The sequence below is a fragment of the Nomascus leucogenys genome, chromosome 15, assembly GCF_006542625.1.
Source record: "Nomascus leucogenys isolate Asia chromosome 15, Asia_NLE_v1, whole genome shotgun sequence".
NCBI lineage: Eukaryota > Metazoa > Chordata > Mammalia > Primates > Hylobatidae > Nomascus > Nomascus leucogenys.
In genome coordinates this window covers 66,041,565-66,060,741 of record NC_044395.1, presented here as the reverse complement: position 1 = coordinate 66,060,741, position 19,177 = coordinate 66,041,565, and the positions used below count along the sequence as shown (strand labels likewise).

The following is a 19,177-nucleotide window of genomic DNA, read 5'->3' as shown; positions in this document are numbered from 1 at the left end:
AGGCAGTACCAACCCACTTCATTTGTGGCATACTATGTTTCCAGTCTTGCTATAGTTTAGTTGACTGAGCCACTCTATAGCTGTGAAAGTGTATGTTGAACTATAGAGAAAATCCAAGAATCTCTTCTCTCCTCCCATCCTCAAAATGGAGAGCACCATTATGAATTGGTCATACATAAGGACATTGTAACCATTATCATATGAAAAGGTGGGGTTTTCATATGCTATAGGAGAGGGTTAATAATCATACATGGCATTTTTTATGTCCTTACTTTGGACTGCTTCCTTTGAAGAGCTTGTGAGTAAAAACAGCCTTAGAAGCTCAGAGCCTGGTGATATGGTGTGGATATTTGTCCCAACCAAATCTCATGTTGAAATAAAATTCCCCATGTTGGAGATGGGGGTTGGTGGGAGGTGTTTAGGTCATGGGGACAGATCCCTCATGGCTTGGTACTGTCCTCTTGATAGTGAGTGGGATCTCACAAAATCTGATGGTTTAAAAGTATATGGTACCTCCCTTCCCTCTCTCGCTTTTGTTTTTGCCATGTGACATGTCTATTCCTACTTCACCTTTTGTCATGAATAAAAGCTCCCTGAGGCCTTCCCAGAGCCCAACCAGATGCCAGTGCTGTGCTAGAAGAGCCTGCAGAACCATGATCCAATTAAACCTCTTTTCTTTGTAAATTACCCAGCTTCAGGAATTTCTTATATCAATGGGAGAACAGCCTGTCACACCTTGCCTGAACAAATGTTTGCAGCAAATGAGTAGAAATTGGAAAAACCAATTTTCTTCATTCTTCAAAACTAGTATCTACTTCCTGGGATTTCCCAGTCCTTTTACTTTTATTATTATTATTATTATTATAGGTTCATTCCAGATCAGGGAAGGAGGTCCTATAGTCCATTCTGACTCTATACAATTTGTCATTGAAATGGGGGTAAGGCAAAGCCTAATAACACAAGAGGAATTTGTTTAAAAGTTACTGCTCTTTATGTGGGTATGCTTTCTGAGGATTTAACAGGGATGTATGCAACTACCCAGATTCCTGGTTCCCCTTGTCAGTCAAGATCTGACTTTATTATAGTCCGTTTAGAAGTAATATCTCTCTTTTATTTCTTGAAATAAGAAGTCTTTCACAATTCCATTTTCTTTATTTCGTAGACAAAAGTGCTGAAAGGACGGAAATGAACACAGGAGATCCATATTGAGTGTCATTTCAGACCTGAGAATACTTTTCAATGGACTCATCATGCACCTTCCCAATTCTTCTGAAATTGAGATTACCTTCTTTCTGATTGGAATACCAGGGCTGGAGCATGCTCATGTATGGATCTCTGTCCCCATCTGCCTCATGTACTTGGTAGCCATCCTAGGCAATTGCACAATCCTCTTTGTTATCAGGACTGAGCCCTCACTCCATGCACCCGTGTACTATTTCCTTTCCATGTTGACTGTCTCTGACCTGGGCCTGTCCCTCTCCTCCCTACCTACTAGGCTGAGGATCTTTGTATTCAATGCCACACGAGTCTCCCCAAATGCTTGCTTTGCTCAAGAATTCTTTATTCATGGATTCACAGATATGGAGTCCTCAGTGCTTCTCGTCATGTCTTTTGACCGCTTTTCGGCCATATGCCACCCTCTGAGGTACAGCTCTATCCTCACCAGTGCCAGAGTTGCCAAAATGGGGCTGTTGTTTCTCATTAAAAGCATGCTTAGTACTCCCATTTCCTTTCACTCTTAAAAGGTTGACATATTGTAGGAAAAGCCTACTCTCTCATTCCTATTGTCTCCATCAGGATGTCAGGAAGCTGGCCTGCTCTGACAACACCGTCAACTTCTGCTATGGTTTCTTTCTTGCCCTTTGTATGATGTCAGAAAGTGTGTTCATTGCTGTGTCTTATGTGTTCATCCTGAAGACGGCCATGGGAATTGGATCCCACAGGGAGCAGCTCAAGGCTCTCAACACCTGTGTCTCCCATATCTGTGCTGTGCTTGTCTTCTATGTGCCCATCATTGCTTTGGCATCCATGTACCGCTTTGGAAGCACAAGTCCCCAATGGCCATGATCCTCATTGCCGATGTTTTCTTGGCTAGTGCCACCTCTTATGAATCCCATTGTACATTGTGTGAAGACACGGCAAATTCGTGAAAAAGTTTTAGGAAAACTGGGTCTACAACAACGGTGTCAGTAAACATGGTACAAGATCAGCCAAGATCAGGAGAGAAAATATCTTTCTAAGCAAAGTATTATCAATGATTTACCATTATTTTTCTTAATTATTAATATACAGTTGGCTTTTCTTACCCGTAGTTTCACATCTGCAGATAAAAAATATTCAGAAAAAAAGTGTGATTGATTGCATCCGTGCAGAACATGTAGATAATTTTTTTGTTATTATTCTCTGAACAATACAGTATAACAACTATTTACATAGTATTTTTGTTGTATTTGGTATTATAAATATTCTAGAGATACTTTAAGGTATACGGGAGGATGTGTGTAGGTAGGATGCATATACTATGCCGTTTTATATGAGACTGAACGTCCTCAGATTTTGGCATCCTTGGGGTCCTGGAACCAATTTCCTATGGATAGCAAGGGATGACTATAGTCAGTCCAGCATATAAGCTGTTTAAGTGTAGTGAATGTCCTACTCCTGTGAGTGTAGAACTGACATGTATGTTGATAAGTGTGTATGTGACAGTTTTAGAATGTTATTGAAATCATGACCCAACACACTGATACAGGATTTTAGTTACATCGTTTATATGACAAGGATAAGTACATGTGAAAGCAGGGATTGTACTCCCTTGCAGACAAGGAATACCAAGGAGCTGAAGATTAAAGGATATCACCCCAATCCAGTTGCTGGTTTCTTTCAGGTGACTTTCAGACACATGGTACTTGTTGAGGAGCATTCAGTCAAACTTTGTGTGAATAGTTGATTTCCCATTTAAGTGAAAGAAGTCTATTGTCAGGTATAAGTTGGTTAGCAATCCTCTCCCTTTGCACCTTCCTTAACAATGAAATAAGTAGAACCAGTAATTATTTTACCTTATCATTTTCACAGCCTTGTATTATGGCAATAAACTATCTCATAACATTCCTTAATAAAAACCAAATTTTTTTCTATATTACGGCAAGGTTCCATAAGCCTCCTTCTAAATTTAATAATTTATATTTCTGGAAATCTATAAAGATAATCAGAGATAGAATCAAATGTATATTTATGAGAAAATATATCAAGGGTTACTGAAGTGTTAAGTAATAAGAAATAGTAGCAAAAACCATGACATACAAAGATGATGACATGTTATTCACCGATGCAACACACCATCAACAACTAAGTGGTGTTTGCTAAAGCCTGAATTGGTTGTTAAGGATTAAGTTAAACATAAGACATAGGCCGACGATCATGGAGTTCAGGTGGTGAAGAAAACAAGTAAATAAGTAATTAAATTAGCAAAGTATGGTAATTTTAATCATACACTAAGAAAGCATATGTAAAGGAATGGCAACAGGCCTATTTTGATGGATAATGAAAGCAAAACTTCCTAGAAGTAAAATCTAATACAAAATATAATTTAATAGAGAATAATGAATAATAGCAAGTAAATATTTAAGACATACATTTGCATATAAACTATTATCTTAATTTATAAATTTATACATATGTGTTTGTTTATTAAAAAAAGATTAGGTTATATGCAGTCATGAGTTGCTTAATAAGGGGGACTTTTTCTGAGAAATGCATCATTGTGTGACTATCATATATTGTATTTACACAAACCTAGAGGGTATAGCCTACTACATACCTATGATATAGCCTATTGCTCCTAGACTACAAAACTGTGCAGCATTTTACTGTACTAAATACTGAGATAATTGTAACACAATGGTAAGTATTTGTGTTTGTTTAAACATAGACAAGGTACAGCAAAAATACTGGTATTATAGTCTTATGGGACTACTGTGGCATATGAGGCCCATTGTTGACTGAAAGGTCATTATGGGGTACATGACTATATTATATAATCTCTCCATAGGGTTGCAAATAATTATTAGATAGTAAACATTTTTTTCTATTTCTCAACACATTCACACATTTTAATTATATATATGACACTCATAATCAGAAAAACTCCAAATATATAGAATACAGTGCTTAAAATAACAAAACACAAATTCATAGCCTATTGACAATTACCATAGGGATGAAGTACATTGATGAAATTTTTTTTGGTGTTGAGTGGAAAGGTTGCATTTTTAGTCAGGTATAAAAACTACATTTTTGAGTAGTAGAAGATTAACACACATATAGCAGACTGCTTTATGACTGTCATAAAACTGGAAGAAATATCACACATTTTCACAATGGTTCTTCTAAAACCTCTGGAATTCAATTATATTTTATACTTTTAAAAGAGCCATATATCTCTTGAGGTATTACCCTGCATTCAAACATAGCAATATTTCTGAAGTGAAATGTGTGAAATAAATAAATTATGATCCAAAAATATGTTCACATATGTTCCTGTTAGGTTTTTTAACCAATAAATTTTGACACCAAACTTAAGAAAGTAAAAATATATTGATTTTCCAGATATTTGGAAACTTCTCCATTGCGAATGGAAATTTGCAGATCTACCAAGGTAAACTTTTAGAAAAGTCTTCAAAAGAAGCAATTGTAAAGCCAGAGACATCTGAAATAACTGACGCAGATAGGTTTGGATGGTTAGATTAGTGGGTGTTCTGGGATGTCTGCTCTGCCACAAGTTAATTTCAGGGTCAGAGTCTCTGCCATAGTATGATACTCTCTAAGGGAAATTGTTTGGAGTCAGATGTCTAGCAACTAGATATATCTTTGGGTTCTTGCACTTGTGAATAATAGTTGTATTTTTTTTTCCTTTTGATGAGGACAGAACCAAAGAGACATTTATTTGGCAGCAATATGAGAACAAAAACTTGAAAGGTAAAATACTGAATTGTGGTATAATAGAATACAAAGACTTCCCACTGGGTGCACAAGGCCAAGAAACATTTTAGCTACAATGAGGGACTTGGAATTTGTTAAACTGAATTTTACTTATAATTGCATTACTTTATAGGATGGTCATTCACTTGTTTTTCCTCACCTAAAAAGTGTGTGAGTCCTGCCACACACTCTTATGTAATCTCAATTACCTGAATATAATGCATGAAAGGAAACTCATGCAAATAATTTTAATTATAAATGATATGTGATTATTGTTGGTAAAGGGGATTGGACCCCAAGCGAAGCAAAATCACAAAGTTGTCGGTGCTTGAGCTGAACAACGTGGCTTGAAAGGAAAATGAGGTCAAGAAACCAGATTGGAACTGGTGTTCCCTATCTGCCAAGGAATAGAAAGTTGATAAAAGGGGAGGAGACAGGTGGCTCAAATCAGAGTATCTGCTTGGTCCACAATGCTCAGACATGAGTTATCCTAGGTAGGATGAAATTGTCAAAACTGTGGAAAAAAAATTTGAAGAATTATCTCCAGCACCCTAAGAACCCTGCGCCTGAGGCTACTTCTTCACAAAACAAATATTGTTCATAAAGGTAATCTAGAGATTTCCTATTAAAAAACATCAAAGCTACTGTGCAATTCTACAGTGATGAGTATACCAGAGGGTAGAAGCAGTTAATAGCTAGGTAGAAAATTAACAACCCAAGAAACAAGAGCAAATAGAAAAAAGCTGCAGTTCTGAGAGCTAGCAGTGGAGTAGCTATGGAATCAGGATTAGAACTATATTAGAATATATAGGCAATGAGAAAATAATGAAAGCTAATGTGTAATTTTATATATTGGATGGATTGGAGGTATACAAAGTACTGACTAAAATTGAAAAAGTATCACTTCTACTAAGAAGAAAAGGGATTAAAGAAAGATAAAGATATAGGGAGTATATTTGCAAGGATACAGCGCTCTCTAGAAGTGACACCAGGAACTGAAACCAATGTGCAAGATTTTCCTAAAGTTTTTAATTATAACTTTCTAAGTGTGTGCCTTTGTGCACATATGTAACTTTTCCTTTTACCAGCTCAAGTAACAACCTTCATTGCCTCACTGGAAATGTCACCTCAGGGGAAAAAACAATTGTTCAGCTGGATGTGAAAATAAAATTGTAATTTATTTCTGGTCTAAAAATTACTGTCTTAAAGGAGACAAATTGTTCCACTATATTAAAGTGACTTTATTCTGCTTTTACATGCACAGGAGTCATGTCATTGTTTAAAATGGTTCAGGGACATATACTCAATTAATTTGGTTTTAAATTATGGTATTAAAAAATAAAACTCTTTGATAAGCTCAGGGGAAAATTACTCTCTTCTTCCCACTCCTAAAATTCAATTGGAACTGACTCAGCAACCAAAATGCCTGTGGATTAGACAGCCCCAAATCCCTTTCTTTCCTAAGTATAATTCATGTCCTGATAATTTCCTACCTTCAATCCCATCTTCCTCTAAGACCCCTCACATTAGGACCCCATGAACCCTTGGATTGGAGCAGCTGGAACATAGCCTGGCGGATTGTCTTGGTCTTCAAGCTGTAAATGATAGGGTTCAGCACAGGTGGTAAGAGCAGATAAATATTGGCCAAAGTGCTACAGAGCACCCTTGGGGTGGAGTGGAAGAGGTGGTGTGCCAAAGAGAGGCTGATCATTGGCACATAGAAAACAGTGACTGCACAGATGTGACAGACACAAGTGCTGAAAGCTTTTTGTTGCTTCTTTCGGGCCACAATGCTCAGAACAGTACGGAGGATCAGGACATAGGAGAAAAGAATAAACAATACATCAGTGCCATTCAGGTAGAGCTGAAGAAACAATCCCCAAAAACTGCTGATCCAAGGTTTGGAATATGAGTATTTGATCACTTCTGGGTGGTAGCAAAATGGATGGGAAAGCTCGTGACCCCCATGAAAAGACACAGTGTTTATGGCTACAACAACGGGAAGTAAGAAAACTACGGGTCTAATGCAGATGACCAGCCCTATCACCAGGATCATCCTGTCTGTGAGGATAGTAGCATAGTTCAGTGGGTTACAGATGGCCATGAAGCGGTCAAAGGCCATGGCTACCAGCACCGAGGACTCCAGCAAGGAGAAGGCATGCACAAAGAACATTTGAATGAAGCAAGCTTTAAAGCTGATCTCCCGGGCATGAAACCAGAGAACACCAAGCACAGTGGGAAGGGTTGTAATGGTCAGACATAGATCAACAGCTGCCAGCATGGAGAGGAAATAATACATGGGCTTGTGGAGTCTCTGCTTAGTAATGATGACAAGAAAGATCATACTGTTTCCCAAGAGGGCAATGGTGTAGAGACAGCAGACTGGAATGGAGATCCAGACATGAGCACATTCCAGCCCAGGGAATGCAGTGAGGAGGAAGTTTGAGGAAGACGAAGTGGTGTTATTGAATATTGCCATGGTTGGTTGAAGACACTGAACTATGAGGAAAGAAAAATAATTAAGATTATTTATATATATATATAAATATATATATATCATACATTTTATTAGTCATTTCATATACAATTTTAAATTTAAGGTAGTTATTTTTCTTCTGTTTTAAAGAAAGGAAATGGACCCAGGAAGGTTAAATAGTATATCTAGGCTAAAATAGTTCAATACAGATTCAAATTCAGAACCAAATTTACTAACTCCAAAGTCTATTAGTTTTTACTAAACTTCAGATGATCAGAGAGGCCAGGCTAATGAGACAATTTGGATAGCTGAATGTTGTAATTTCCTTCTTTTAAAATACAATTTTTAATATCCTTTTATACTTGTATATGATGTACAGGAGGGGTAGAGATGAGAAATAAGCAAAATAGAGAACTATGTTCTCATGACTCATCTAAAGAAGGTTTGTGGAGTCCAAGTGTTTTTAAAATTATGTGTAAAAGTCTACATATGTTTGTATTGTTTTTGTCTTCATGTGCAGATGAATGCAGGGGGAATTTGGGAGTGCGAAAGTCACTGAGAGATGAGATTCTTATAAAGCAGATATCAGTTATCCTCTGTTCTTTGAATGATATCTCATAAAGGCAAAGAAATGACGCTGGATAATGCAAGGGGGGTAAGAGGAGAGGAGACAGTGGCTCTGTTTGCTGCTGGGGAAATTTTTCCTGTGGAATGGAGACAGAAGAAGAAGCAGAGGGCTTTCTCTCTGTGAGATCATACACTCTGGAGCCAGTGGTAGGTCAAAGTTCAGTGCCTAATTTATCAAGGTTTTCTCAACATTGCCGGCTAACCAGAGCAATGTGTTAGAGCTTTCTCTCTTCAGATACAAGTCTCCATCTGACTGGCCAGGAAGAAGGTAGCATCTGCCCATTCATATACAGAAGACCAGGTGAAATTATTTGAATAACACTCACTCAACTCAATAACAGAGTGACCCAAAGGTCAACATCCGTATTTTCTCGCATCAGTAATGTTACAGACCCATCCTCTTCATTTACCAAACCCTACCTTCTGTTAATTTGTTAACACTGAATTATATTTCCTCCACAATTCAGAATATACCCTGAAAGTTCCATGACATATTAAGCTAAAACTACCCTCTGCTTTAATCTTTGCCCCACATTTTGCTTGGACCTTTCACTTGGTGCTTAATAATGAGGCACAACTGATATTGGTAATTTATATATGCAAGTACTGTGTTCTTCTTCTGCCAGAAGTTTGAGATTCTTGAAAGTTTGGGAATGTACGTTTTTAATCTCTCAATGCTAGTTACTAAAGCAGGATCAGGAAAAACAGAAATCTTCATTTTGCAACATTGATTGATTACCGAACAATTATGGCCACAGAAAGGGAGTTTTGAGTCCTATCGTCTTTTGCCTTTGTCTCTTCTTTCTCCTCCTGTCTTCTCTCTCCCATCTCAGTTTCTTCCAGTATGTGTTACACCCGTCCCTTTCTCTATCCCATCTTACTTGTAGTTCCCATCAATTTATTGCTTTATCTTCTCCCTCTCCTTATCTTACCATCCCTCATTTTAAAAAACTCCCCCCCCCCACCTTCAGTTTTTTTCTCCACATTTGCACTCCCGCCTTACCTGGTCACATCAGCAGGAAACACCACCAACTTCTCTTCAGTCCCATAACAGAGTAGGGGCTAAACCAGCTTCCAAAAGCGAGGGCTTTATAGGCAGCCTAGTAGAGTCCCCAGGCAACAGGGAGCATTCTTGATTAGTAAGCATTCTGGTTGGAGTGAGTGATGGAACCCATCCGCAACTAAGACACATCTCCGAGACTTACCCCCAAACCCTGCTCCCAGGCCCAAGCAAATCCCATCCATCAAGGGCTGGGAGAAGAGCCCTAGCCCTGGAGGCTGACAGTAATGGATATCTGCTAAGACTGCCTGCCTGGGTCAAATAACTATAACCATTCCTCTTTACCCAGCCTTAGGCTAAGGACTCTCAGCCAGGAAGGCTCCCTGAATATCAGAGCTGGATTAGGAGAGCAGAAAGAGTCATCCCATTGTTCTCTGTTTTCAATATATCCTCTTCCTAAGAGGTCTCATTACTCTCCTGGCCATTCCTACATCCCTCCTCTTACACAGGAACTCCTCCTAAGGACCCTTCCTATTCAAGTCATATCTGGAGCCATCTACCTTCTATGCACAAGTAACCTAACATTTGATGAACACATAATATGTTCCAGAAACTATATCTTTCAAATGCATTGTCTTAATCAACTTTATGAGTTAAGTATTATTACCTATTATTTCACAGCTGAGGAAATTGAAGTTTAGAGAGATTTTTTAATAACTTCACTGTCTAAAAGTTAGCAACTTGCAGAAATGGTACTCAAGCCTATTTTAGAAATGGTCCTCAAAATTTTGAAGTAAGTCTTATTTCAAAGCTTTTCGTCTTAACCATCATGCTATACTACCTTCTAATGTCAACTGTTTCCATTCATGCCTTCAGGAACCATGGTTTAAATTCATTGTCTTTAATCTGTCAATTTCATAGATTGATTCCCAACTGTGTGTCCACATATGGTTTAAGCTTCGTTTAGACTAGAATCCAACTATTCACAGTAGACAGTCAATTAATAATCCTAATTATATCTAATCTACCCTGGCTTTTTGCACTTTCCCCCGTCTTGAGACAGAGTCTCGCTGTGTCACCGAGGCTGGAGTGCAGTGGCACGATCTCGGCTCACTGCAACTTCCACCTCCTGGGTTCAAGCAATTCTCCTGCCTCAGCCTCCCCAGTAGCTGGGATTACAGGTGCCTGTCACCATGCCTGGCTAATTTTTGTATTTTTAGTAAAATGGGGTTTCACCATGTTGGCCAGGCTGGTCTCAAACTCCTAACCACGTGATCCACCTGCCTCGGCTTCCCAAAGTGCTGGGATTACAGGCGTGAGCCATTGCGCCCAGCCCTTTTTGTTTCTTGAAACATTTTCCAAATATATTGTCACTATATACGTATGAGTCACACTGAGCAAAGGTGCTTATCCCAGTGAGTATCAAGGAAGATCAAATAACTTTATAAAGTTACACATCAGGTAATGCTCAGATGCATAAGTAAACACCACCCCCTTTCCCTGGTTCCTATCAGTGAAGATGAGTGACTGAAAATTTCAGATAAGATTTATGAATATTAAATAAGAACAGAAAATAGGAAGTATTAAATCAATCTTAATAACGTATAGTTTTCATTAATTCAAAAATATATATTAAGTGTCATCATATGGTCTAAACTACATTACACACTTGGGTTACGATGAAGTGGGATAAAAGGGTTCCTGTTCATATGGAGTATATATTAAGCACAAGTCAGAAAAGCCCTCTGAACAGAAGTGAGGCTGAGGTTGAGATCTAAAGCTTATATGAAATTTCTTATTTTTCCAACTCACTGAATGCACCATTTTCTCAAACTCTGCACATGCTATTTATTTTTAATTTTTTTCTGATTCCAACCCCTTAAATATGTATGCCTTATGTTATAAAATATATAAATAAATACACAAATAAAGGCAAAAGAAAATAAATGTTCTGTGTTCATCACTGAATACCAGAGTGATTCGAATGGAGTAAGAGCAGTCCGGACAGATTTCTCAAAAAAGTTATTAAAAAATGACATACAACAGAAAACTACTCAGCAATAAAAAGGAATAAACTACCAATACATGCAATAACATGGGTGAATCTCAAAAGCATTTTATTAAGAAGCTAGACACAAAAGACTGCATAATGCAGGGTTTCATTTGCATGCCACTCTGGAAAAATAATCATTATAGGGAAAGAGAGCCAATCAATGCTTGCCAGTCAATGCTTGCCCTCTGTTGGGTGATAATAGAGTGGTTGACCACAAATGGGCAGCATAAAGAAATTTGGGGAAGTGATAAAATTGTTCTGTATCTTTGTTTCAGTGGTGGTAACATAATGCATTTGTCAAAACTTGTAAAACGATATACCAAAGTGAGTAAATTTTATTATACATAAATGTTTGAAAATTTATTATATACAATTTTAAAGTATAAAATTTTATGTTTTATCAAGCTAAAATAAATTATTGCTCTCATCGAAACCATTATGCAGTTTCATTTCACAACCCATTGTATTTGTACTGTTCAATACAGCAGCTACTAGTTACATATGACTACTTAAATTTACATTTAAATCAATTAAAATTAAGTACATTTAAAATTCAGTTCCTCAGCTTGCACTAGCAAAATTTCAAGCAATTAATAACCATGTACGGCTACTAGTTACTAAACAGCAGAGAAATAGAAAATATCCACTTCTGTGGGGATTTCTATTGGATAGTGCTGTATTTGATATTCTTCTCTAACTTGATTGCATTTACATGGAAATAGTAGACGCCATTAAGCGCTAACCCTAGCCCCACAAAAGGCCTGGATAATCCGCCATCGGATCTGCTTGGTCCTAACACTGTACACAATGGGATTGAGCACAGGAGGGAGAAGCAGGTAGATATTGGCCATGAACGTGTGTATTAGTGGTGACAAATGCTTCCCATAGTGATGAATTAGGGTCATACCAATGAGAGGCACATAGAAAAGCAGCACTGCACAGATATGAGAGAGACAGGTGTTGACAGCCTTGAGCCTCTCTTCCTGGGAAGCAATGCTCAATACTGCCTGGAGGATTAGAATGTAAGAGGCCAAAAGTATCAAGGCATCTAGTACAATGATGAAGATCACAGCCAGCAGGCTATAGATGCTATTGACACTGGTGTCAGCACAGGCAAGCCTCATGGCATCCTGATGGAGGCAGTACGCATGGGAGAGGACATTGGAGTGACAGAAAGGTAACCTTTTGATGAGAAAAGGCACAGGAAGCACAGCCCCCACACTCCGTAGCAGGATGGCTGCTGCAGTCTTGCTGATGACACTGTGAGTGAGAATTGTAGCATAGTGCAAAGGAAAGCGGATGGCCACAAAGCGATCAAAGGCCATGGCCACCAGAACACCTGATTCCACTCCTCCAAATGTGTGGATGAAGAACATCTGGATAAGGCAGCCATTAAAAGTTATTGAACGCCAGTTGAACCAGTGAACACTGACAATTGTAGGCATGGAAGACAGTGAAAGGCTGAGGTCAGTGGCAGCTAACATGGCTAGAAAATAATACATGGGCTCATGGAGACTTTGCTCAACTTTGATGACAACAAGGATGGTGACATTTCCCAAGATCGTGGTGCTGTAAAGAAGACAGAGAGGCAAGGCCATCCATAAGTCTTTCTCTGGCATTCCTGGAATCCCAGTCAGGGTGAAGAAGCTCTGGTGGTTCTCAGTAGTTTGGTTGAGTGGTGACATAGTGGAATAGTGGTTTGACTAGGAAAAAAGAGAAGAGCTCATTAAGTCAAACAGACTTCAACTGGAATCAGTAACAATAAGTATTGAGATGGTAGCTGTAAGAGGAAGTAAGTTAAGTATTATTCTTGCACATCCATGTTCCATTTGATAGAGAAACCAATAGCCCCTGCTTCATGAAGCAAGACTGCTGCTACTAACCATAAAATTTTAAAATATCTAGGAGAAAGAGAAACAAACAAAAAACCTCCAGTTAACATCTGCACCTAGTAGGGACATATGCAATTCAGAAATATCAAGAAGTTACCTGTCTTACAGACTGCAATACTAGGGAAGAATTTGGCATTGTGTATTTGCATGTATAATAAACACTAACACCAATAACCATGAAGAATATAACCACAGTCCTAATATAAGGGCTGTTCATAAACACAGATGTGCAGATATAAACATGTGGATGTATGTGTGTGCATCTTGGTTGTGATCTTAAATTGTTTTGATTTTCATATGATCATTTCCCTCTTTGGTACTCAATTTATCAATCACTTCCCTCTTTGGCATTTGTATGATGTAGGATGGAGGAGGAAAGACACACTTTAAGGAATTTAAAGCTCTGACCTTCTGTGTTCCTAAGAGTCTGTGAGTACTAAAGGGATCTGAGCTTCCAGCAAGTGAGGGAAGAAGAAGTCACCTTGGCTCCCAAGGAATTTTAAAAAGACCTACTGTGGTAGGAAGAATAATACCCTTAAAGGTGTCTTCATCTGAATCTTTGAAAACTATCAACATGCTACTTTGCATGTCAAAGGGAATTTTCATATGTAGTTAAAATTAAGAACCTTGAGATGTAGAGTTTATCCTGCATTGTCCAGGTAGGCCAGATCAAATCGCAGGAGTACTTAGAAATGAATAACATTTGTCAACTGCAGAGAACCAGAAAGATGGCAGCATGAGCAGGACTGGACATGAATTATTGACATTCAAGATGAAGGAAGGGAACCAGGAGACAAGGAATATTAGTGGCCTTTAGAAGATGGAAAAGGTAAGTGAACAGAATTTTCCCCTAAGTCTCCAGAAAATATTGCAGAAAAGAATGCCTTAAATCTTGGTTTTAGCCCAGTGAGGCCCATTTTGGACTTCTGATCTAAAGAACTATTAAAATAAATATGTTTTAAGCCACTAACTTCTTAGGGCAGCAATAGAAAACAGATACCCAGGAGCCACAGAAGAGTTGCTTTAGTCCCTTTCCAGAAATATCCAGTGTCTTCCCATTGTCATTCTCATTTATTCAGGCCTTTTTCTTCAGTGTGTTCTTCCATGCAATTAGATTTCTCTGTCCTAAGGTGCATCTAGAAAGGAATTTTGAGATTTACTTTTCCCTTCATTAGGGAGCAGAATGATCTCCAGTACTTCCAAAGAGTTTTACAACTAATATATGGCTCAGCCAGATTAAATCCATCCATGGAGAATCTCCCAAAAGACAGGTTCAATCATTGTTCAGGTTACTGAAGTCAGTGCCCTGGGTGTTAAAACTCATCTTGACTTTTTTTTCTGTTTCTCCATAGAGAAGACCCATCCTTTTCCTTCCACGCTCCTATGTGGCTGTTCTAATAAATGTCATCTTGAGTTAGCAGCAACTACATTTCTCACTGTAACTCCAAGTAAGGCCTAGTTAAATCTATGGGGAATCACAGACATTAATGTCTACTACTTGCAGTGAAAAAGATCAAGATTAAAATCTTGGTGCCACACAATCAGTTCTCTTCCATTTCAATTTTTTGGTGTCATCTTCAGAACATATATCCAAATGTGCAGCTGAGCTAATCACCTTTTCAGGCCAGTCTAGCCATAGCTGACAGAAGGTTCAGGACTAAAAGAAAGTAGTGCTATAGTGGCTCTGAACTTTGTATTTATCATAACCCTTCTGAGAATCTCAGAAAGGGTCTCCCAGTTAAGAATGCACACACACACACACACACACACACACCCACACACACCACACACACATATACAAGCGAAGTTCTCCATAAAAATTAAGTGAATTCAGATATTTTTGAAAACCATCTATGGACCCAGGTTAAGAACTCTTTCTTTAAGAAATTCTTTTAAATAAATGAAATACGAGCCTTGGTCATAGAAAGGAGCAAAGCCACTAGACAAAATCCAGAGCTACACACAAAAGACAGAGAGCTCTGGATACTTGGGAATGAACAAGACAGAAAAAGTCACTCCAAATTTCTCAGTCAGTAGTTTAGTGCAGTACTGTCCAATATGGTAGCCCCAAGACATATGCATTTATTTAAATTTAAATTTATTAAATTAAATTACAATTTCACCTTACTTGTACTAGTCATATTTTAAATGGTCAATAGCCACACGTGACTAGTGCTACTGAACTGGATAAAATTGTTGTAGAATAGTTTCATCACTGCAGAAAATTTTATTTGAAACTTCAACAATTGGAGCTGCAGACTGCAGACTTAAAGGGTACCAACATCCTCATTGACTCTTGAAAAATAATGGGTCTGATTGGATTGAGGGTCCTTCACTTACATAATAAGTGTCTCTCTACCTATATCTCTGTTTCTCTTTACCTATATCTCTCTGTCTTTGACTCTGTTTAAGAAATTTGAAAAGAAAAATCGCTTTAAAAGTAAAGGCTCTGGGGTTTGAATCTTAGCTCTATGACCTTGAACAAGTTACTTAATAATCACTGTGCTTAATTCCTCACTTCTTTAAAGTAAAAATAAAAATAATAGTACTTACCATAGGGTTGTTAAGAGTATGCATTTGGAATATCGATAGAGCACTTAGATAAGCACCAGGCAAATAATAAAGACTCAATAAAGTTCAGATATAATAAATGCCCATGTATTATCTAAAAACTCGGTAATGTTTGCTTGACTATAAAAATTATCTCTCAAAAGATTTGTCATGAAATCTATTTATGCAATTCTAAAGTTATGCACCTATTTTCGTATATACTATTTATATATTTTGATCAAATTCTGTATTACCTAAATCTTTCTATCCCTCAGGCAGTTTATTCCAACATTTAATACCAATGGCTTGCAGGCAGTGGCTGTTGCAGGGTTCAAGACAGTGGATTCGGTGGCTCTGTCTCAATGACTTTGCACTTTATCATTAATGCTCACTGTAAAGGATTTAGTGAAAGCAAGTCTCAGATAAACCAAAGATGAAAAGACGATATGCTAGTAGAATTCACATGTAGTAAAAATCAGTAAGCAAAAGTAAAGAATAAGAAAATTGATTATGAGGGATGAGCAGCCTCAAAACAAACACTACACTGGCAATCTAAGCACCTTAATCCAAGAGACCAGCACAGACCTTCCAGAATTTGGGACAAGGATAGTAAACAAGGCCCCTGATTCCTTAAGATCTCATGAACCAAGGAAAAATTGATCATGTTTAATTAATTTATTGATTAATGACTTCAAATTTGTTAAGTTTCTAAGTACCAGGTGTGTCATGAGTAATCAGAGGACAAAAAGAAGCATTTTTATTTTTCCTTCCAAGACCCTTTAGCAAAGAACACATGGAAAGCAAGATGAGACACATGAGTGTACTGTATAGCTGGGGTTGAATGAAGGCATGCTTTACAGGTGCATCCATATGTCCAGCTTGTCTCATCAACTGGCTAGCTTAATTCTGTCTCTCTAAATAATAGCGGTAGACCATGGAGAGAGTTGAGCCTAAACTTTCCTCACAGCAATAGGACAGGAGCTTCTGTAGCTTCAGAAGTATATGCGGGGGTCAAGGTGGAGAAGGAGTGGGCATTGAGAGTCTTTCCCCTCTATGTAGTATTGAACTTCAATTCCATACTCTTCCACCCAGGCAGGAAGATGGAAAGGCTGCTCTCTGAGGAACAGGCATGAGCATACTATACTCTTAAAGAATCTGAGCTGCTGAGTAAAAGCTGGCCCTTTGGACTTGTTTCTTGTGGGATCATAGACTAGTCTCACCAGGATAAGAAACTATCTGCTAGTGACCTTGAGCTGGGACTCAGAAGAAGGGGCTCAAGGCTGAGTGGGGGAGGGGGACAATGATCTATATGGTTCTTGTTTTACTGACTAGTTTTTGGTAGAATCACATACTCCCCTCGCCCCTTAATTCCCACATCTACAGTTAGAAGTGTTAGTTCTATTTTAATGAAAAGGAGAAGGAAATGAAAGTAATGCTTGCTGAGCATTGTGATCATTCTAGCCTCTTTATTAGTATTTAAAAAACACAAGCAATGTAAAAACCACAAGCAATATCCTTTCGTGTTATCCTAGATAGACAATAAAAGGAATAATGGGCAGACATTTTAAAAATATTTTAGTCCTTTAATAATAAACAATCTAATATTTATTGAGTGCTTTTTCATGTTCCAGGCTCTGTTCTTAGCCATTTACATGTCCTATCCCATTTAAAGATACAAAAACCTTAGTGGAAAAGCACTATTATTACTGCTATTGCATGTACTAGAAAAACAAGGGTCAGAGAAGTTGATTAACTTGTACCAGATCCCAAAACTAAAGCTTAAATATAGGTTCTCTGATCATTGTGCTTTGAAGTTCTGTTTGGTTCTAAAGGAGAAGATCAACATTTAGTCACGGGGCAATTTCTGCCATTAAAATCAAATTGCAGATGAAAGAGTGAACTGGGCTCAACACGTAATCTCCTTCACCTCTACCACTCATTGCTGACCTTTACATTTTTCTATGAACTGTCCATACTGCAGTCTCTGCCGTTCTGTGACAAGATCCTCAAAGAAAGCATTTCTCAGGCCTCAGATTTTTCCCCAACTCACCCAAAGCATGGTCTAGGAGACAAGAGTCTTTTCTGATGCGTCAACCACAGCAGCACGGAGATTTAAAACCAACAGCACCCTTGCCCAGAATTTCCCCTGGAGTGATTCTATGGAGACATGAGCATGTGACTTCCTGGAGATGCCCCAAGGACCAAAGGCTATGCAGACCCAGGCTTCTGAGCATGCTACTTTGACTTATTCCCAGAGGGCCTGGTTTTGCCTAATATAGATCTGTGGTAGCAACCCATCCAAACGCAGAATTATTCTCAGTCCTATATGAATGTGCATCACTAACTATATTGAAATACAATTAAACCCTAGTGCTTAATTTTAATAATTCTCTGTCTAAAAAGAAAAAGCTGAAAGAAAAATTTACCCTTGTTTCACATGCCGTTGTGTTATTGTCCCATTCTCTTTTTTGTTTCACAGCAAAGCCGCTCAACATTGTGGTCTACAATCCCTGTCGATACTTCCCATTCTCTCCTCAATTCACTTCAGTGAATGTTCTTTTTCACACCACTGAAACAGTATGTGCAGATGTCACCAATAATCTGCTTATTGCTAAACTTAGCAAAAATTTGCCGTCTTACTCTCCTGTTTGTTCTTCAGGATTCAGAATATTGCTGCAATGTTGAATTATTTTCCTTTGTTGGTTTCTCTGAAATCATGTTTGCTTGATGTTTCCTCCTATTTTAATTTATACTCTTTATTATTCTTTGATTATATGTCTTCTTCCTAGAGCACTAAATGTCAGTGTATCTTTTATTTGATCTTTTTTCCTCTACTTTAACTCCACTCTCTCACTTACCGATATCATCGAATACCACTGCTTTAAATATCATCCACATACTGATTAACTACAAGTGTATATCTTCAGGCTACAATACTGCCTTGATCTCCAGATCAGCTTCCTACTTGATAACTCCACTGTAATACAAATAGGAAACTGAAATTTAACATGGCAAATACAGTATAATGAAAACAAAAATAAAACGTTTTCTTTTCATCTGCTTAAGGTTAATTTCAGTAAATCACTAACCACACCACAATTCACCCAGTTACCCAAACTAAAATTCAGGTCTTTTCTCCCTCTATTCTTCATATCTAATCCATCACCATGGTACTATTCAGTGATTCAGTGTGCCATTTTGATTTTTCTATTAACACATTATTAGCTATATTTTCAGTTATTTTTCTTAGTAATTATTCTAAGAATTATAAAATCCATCTTCACCTTATCACTGTCTACTTCACATTAATATTGTCTTAATCACAGTAAAATATTTCAACTTTTCCACACTGTAGCCCCATTTTCTTTTATCTTTTATGAAATTATTTTAATACATATTCTACCTACATGATATAGACCATATAATTGTCATTATTTATTTAAACAACTTGTTTTAAAAACCTATTTTAAAGATAATACATTATTTACATAAGCAGTCTTTTCTATTACTCAATATCTATCATTTTCAGTGTTCTTTATTTCTTTTTTTATTATCATACTTTAAGTTCCAGGGTACAAGTGCACAACGAGCAGGTTTGTTAC

The 19,177-nt window shown here is 37.7% G+C and overlaps 2 protein-coding genes and 1 pseudogene across 2 annotated transcripts; 1 reads left to right on the top strand and 2 right to left on the bottom strand.

Moving 5' to 3' along the window:
* The first annotated feature begins 1,250 nt into the window (after positions 1 to 1,250).
* On the top strand, positions 1,251 to 2,193 carry LOC100605360 (annotated as a pseudogene).
* Positions 2,194 to 6,285: 4,092 nt separating this feature from the next.
* LOC100607518 (olfactory receptor 51T1) lies at positions 6,286 to 7,666 on the bottom strand. The gene has a single exon (XM_003254818.4). It carries the CDS (start codon positions 7,535 to 7,537, stop codon positions 6,473 to 6,475), a length of 1,065 nt encoding a protein of 354 aa, XP_003254866.2. The 5' UTR covers positions 7,538 to 7,666; the 3' UTR covers positions 6,286 to 6,472.
* Positions 7,667 to 11,864: 4,198 nt separating this feature from the next.
* On the bottom strand, positions 11,865 to 12,818 carry LOC100605021 (olfactory receptor 51H1-like). The gene has a single exon (XM_012502323.2). The coding sequence runs from the start codon at positions 12,816 to 12,818 to the stop codon at positions 11,865 to 11,867; it is 954 nt and encodes a 317-aa protein (XP_012357777.2).
* Positions 12,819 to 19,177: the final 6,359 nt, after the last annotated feature.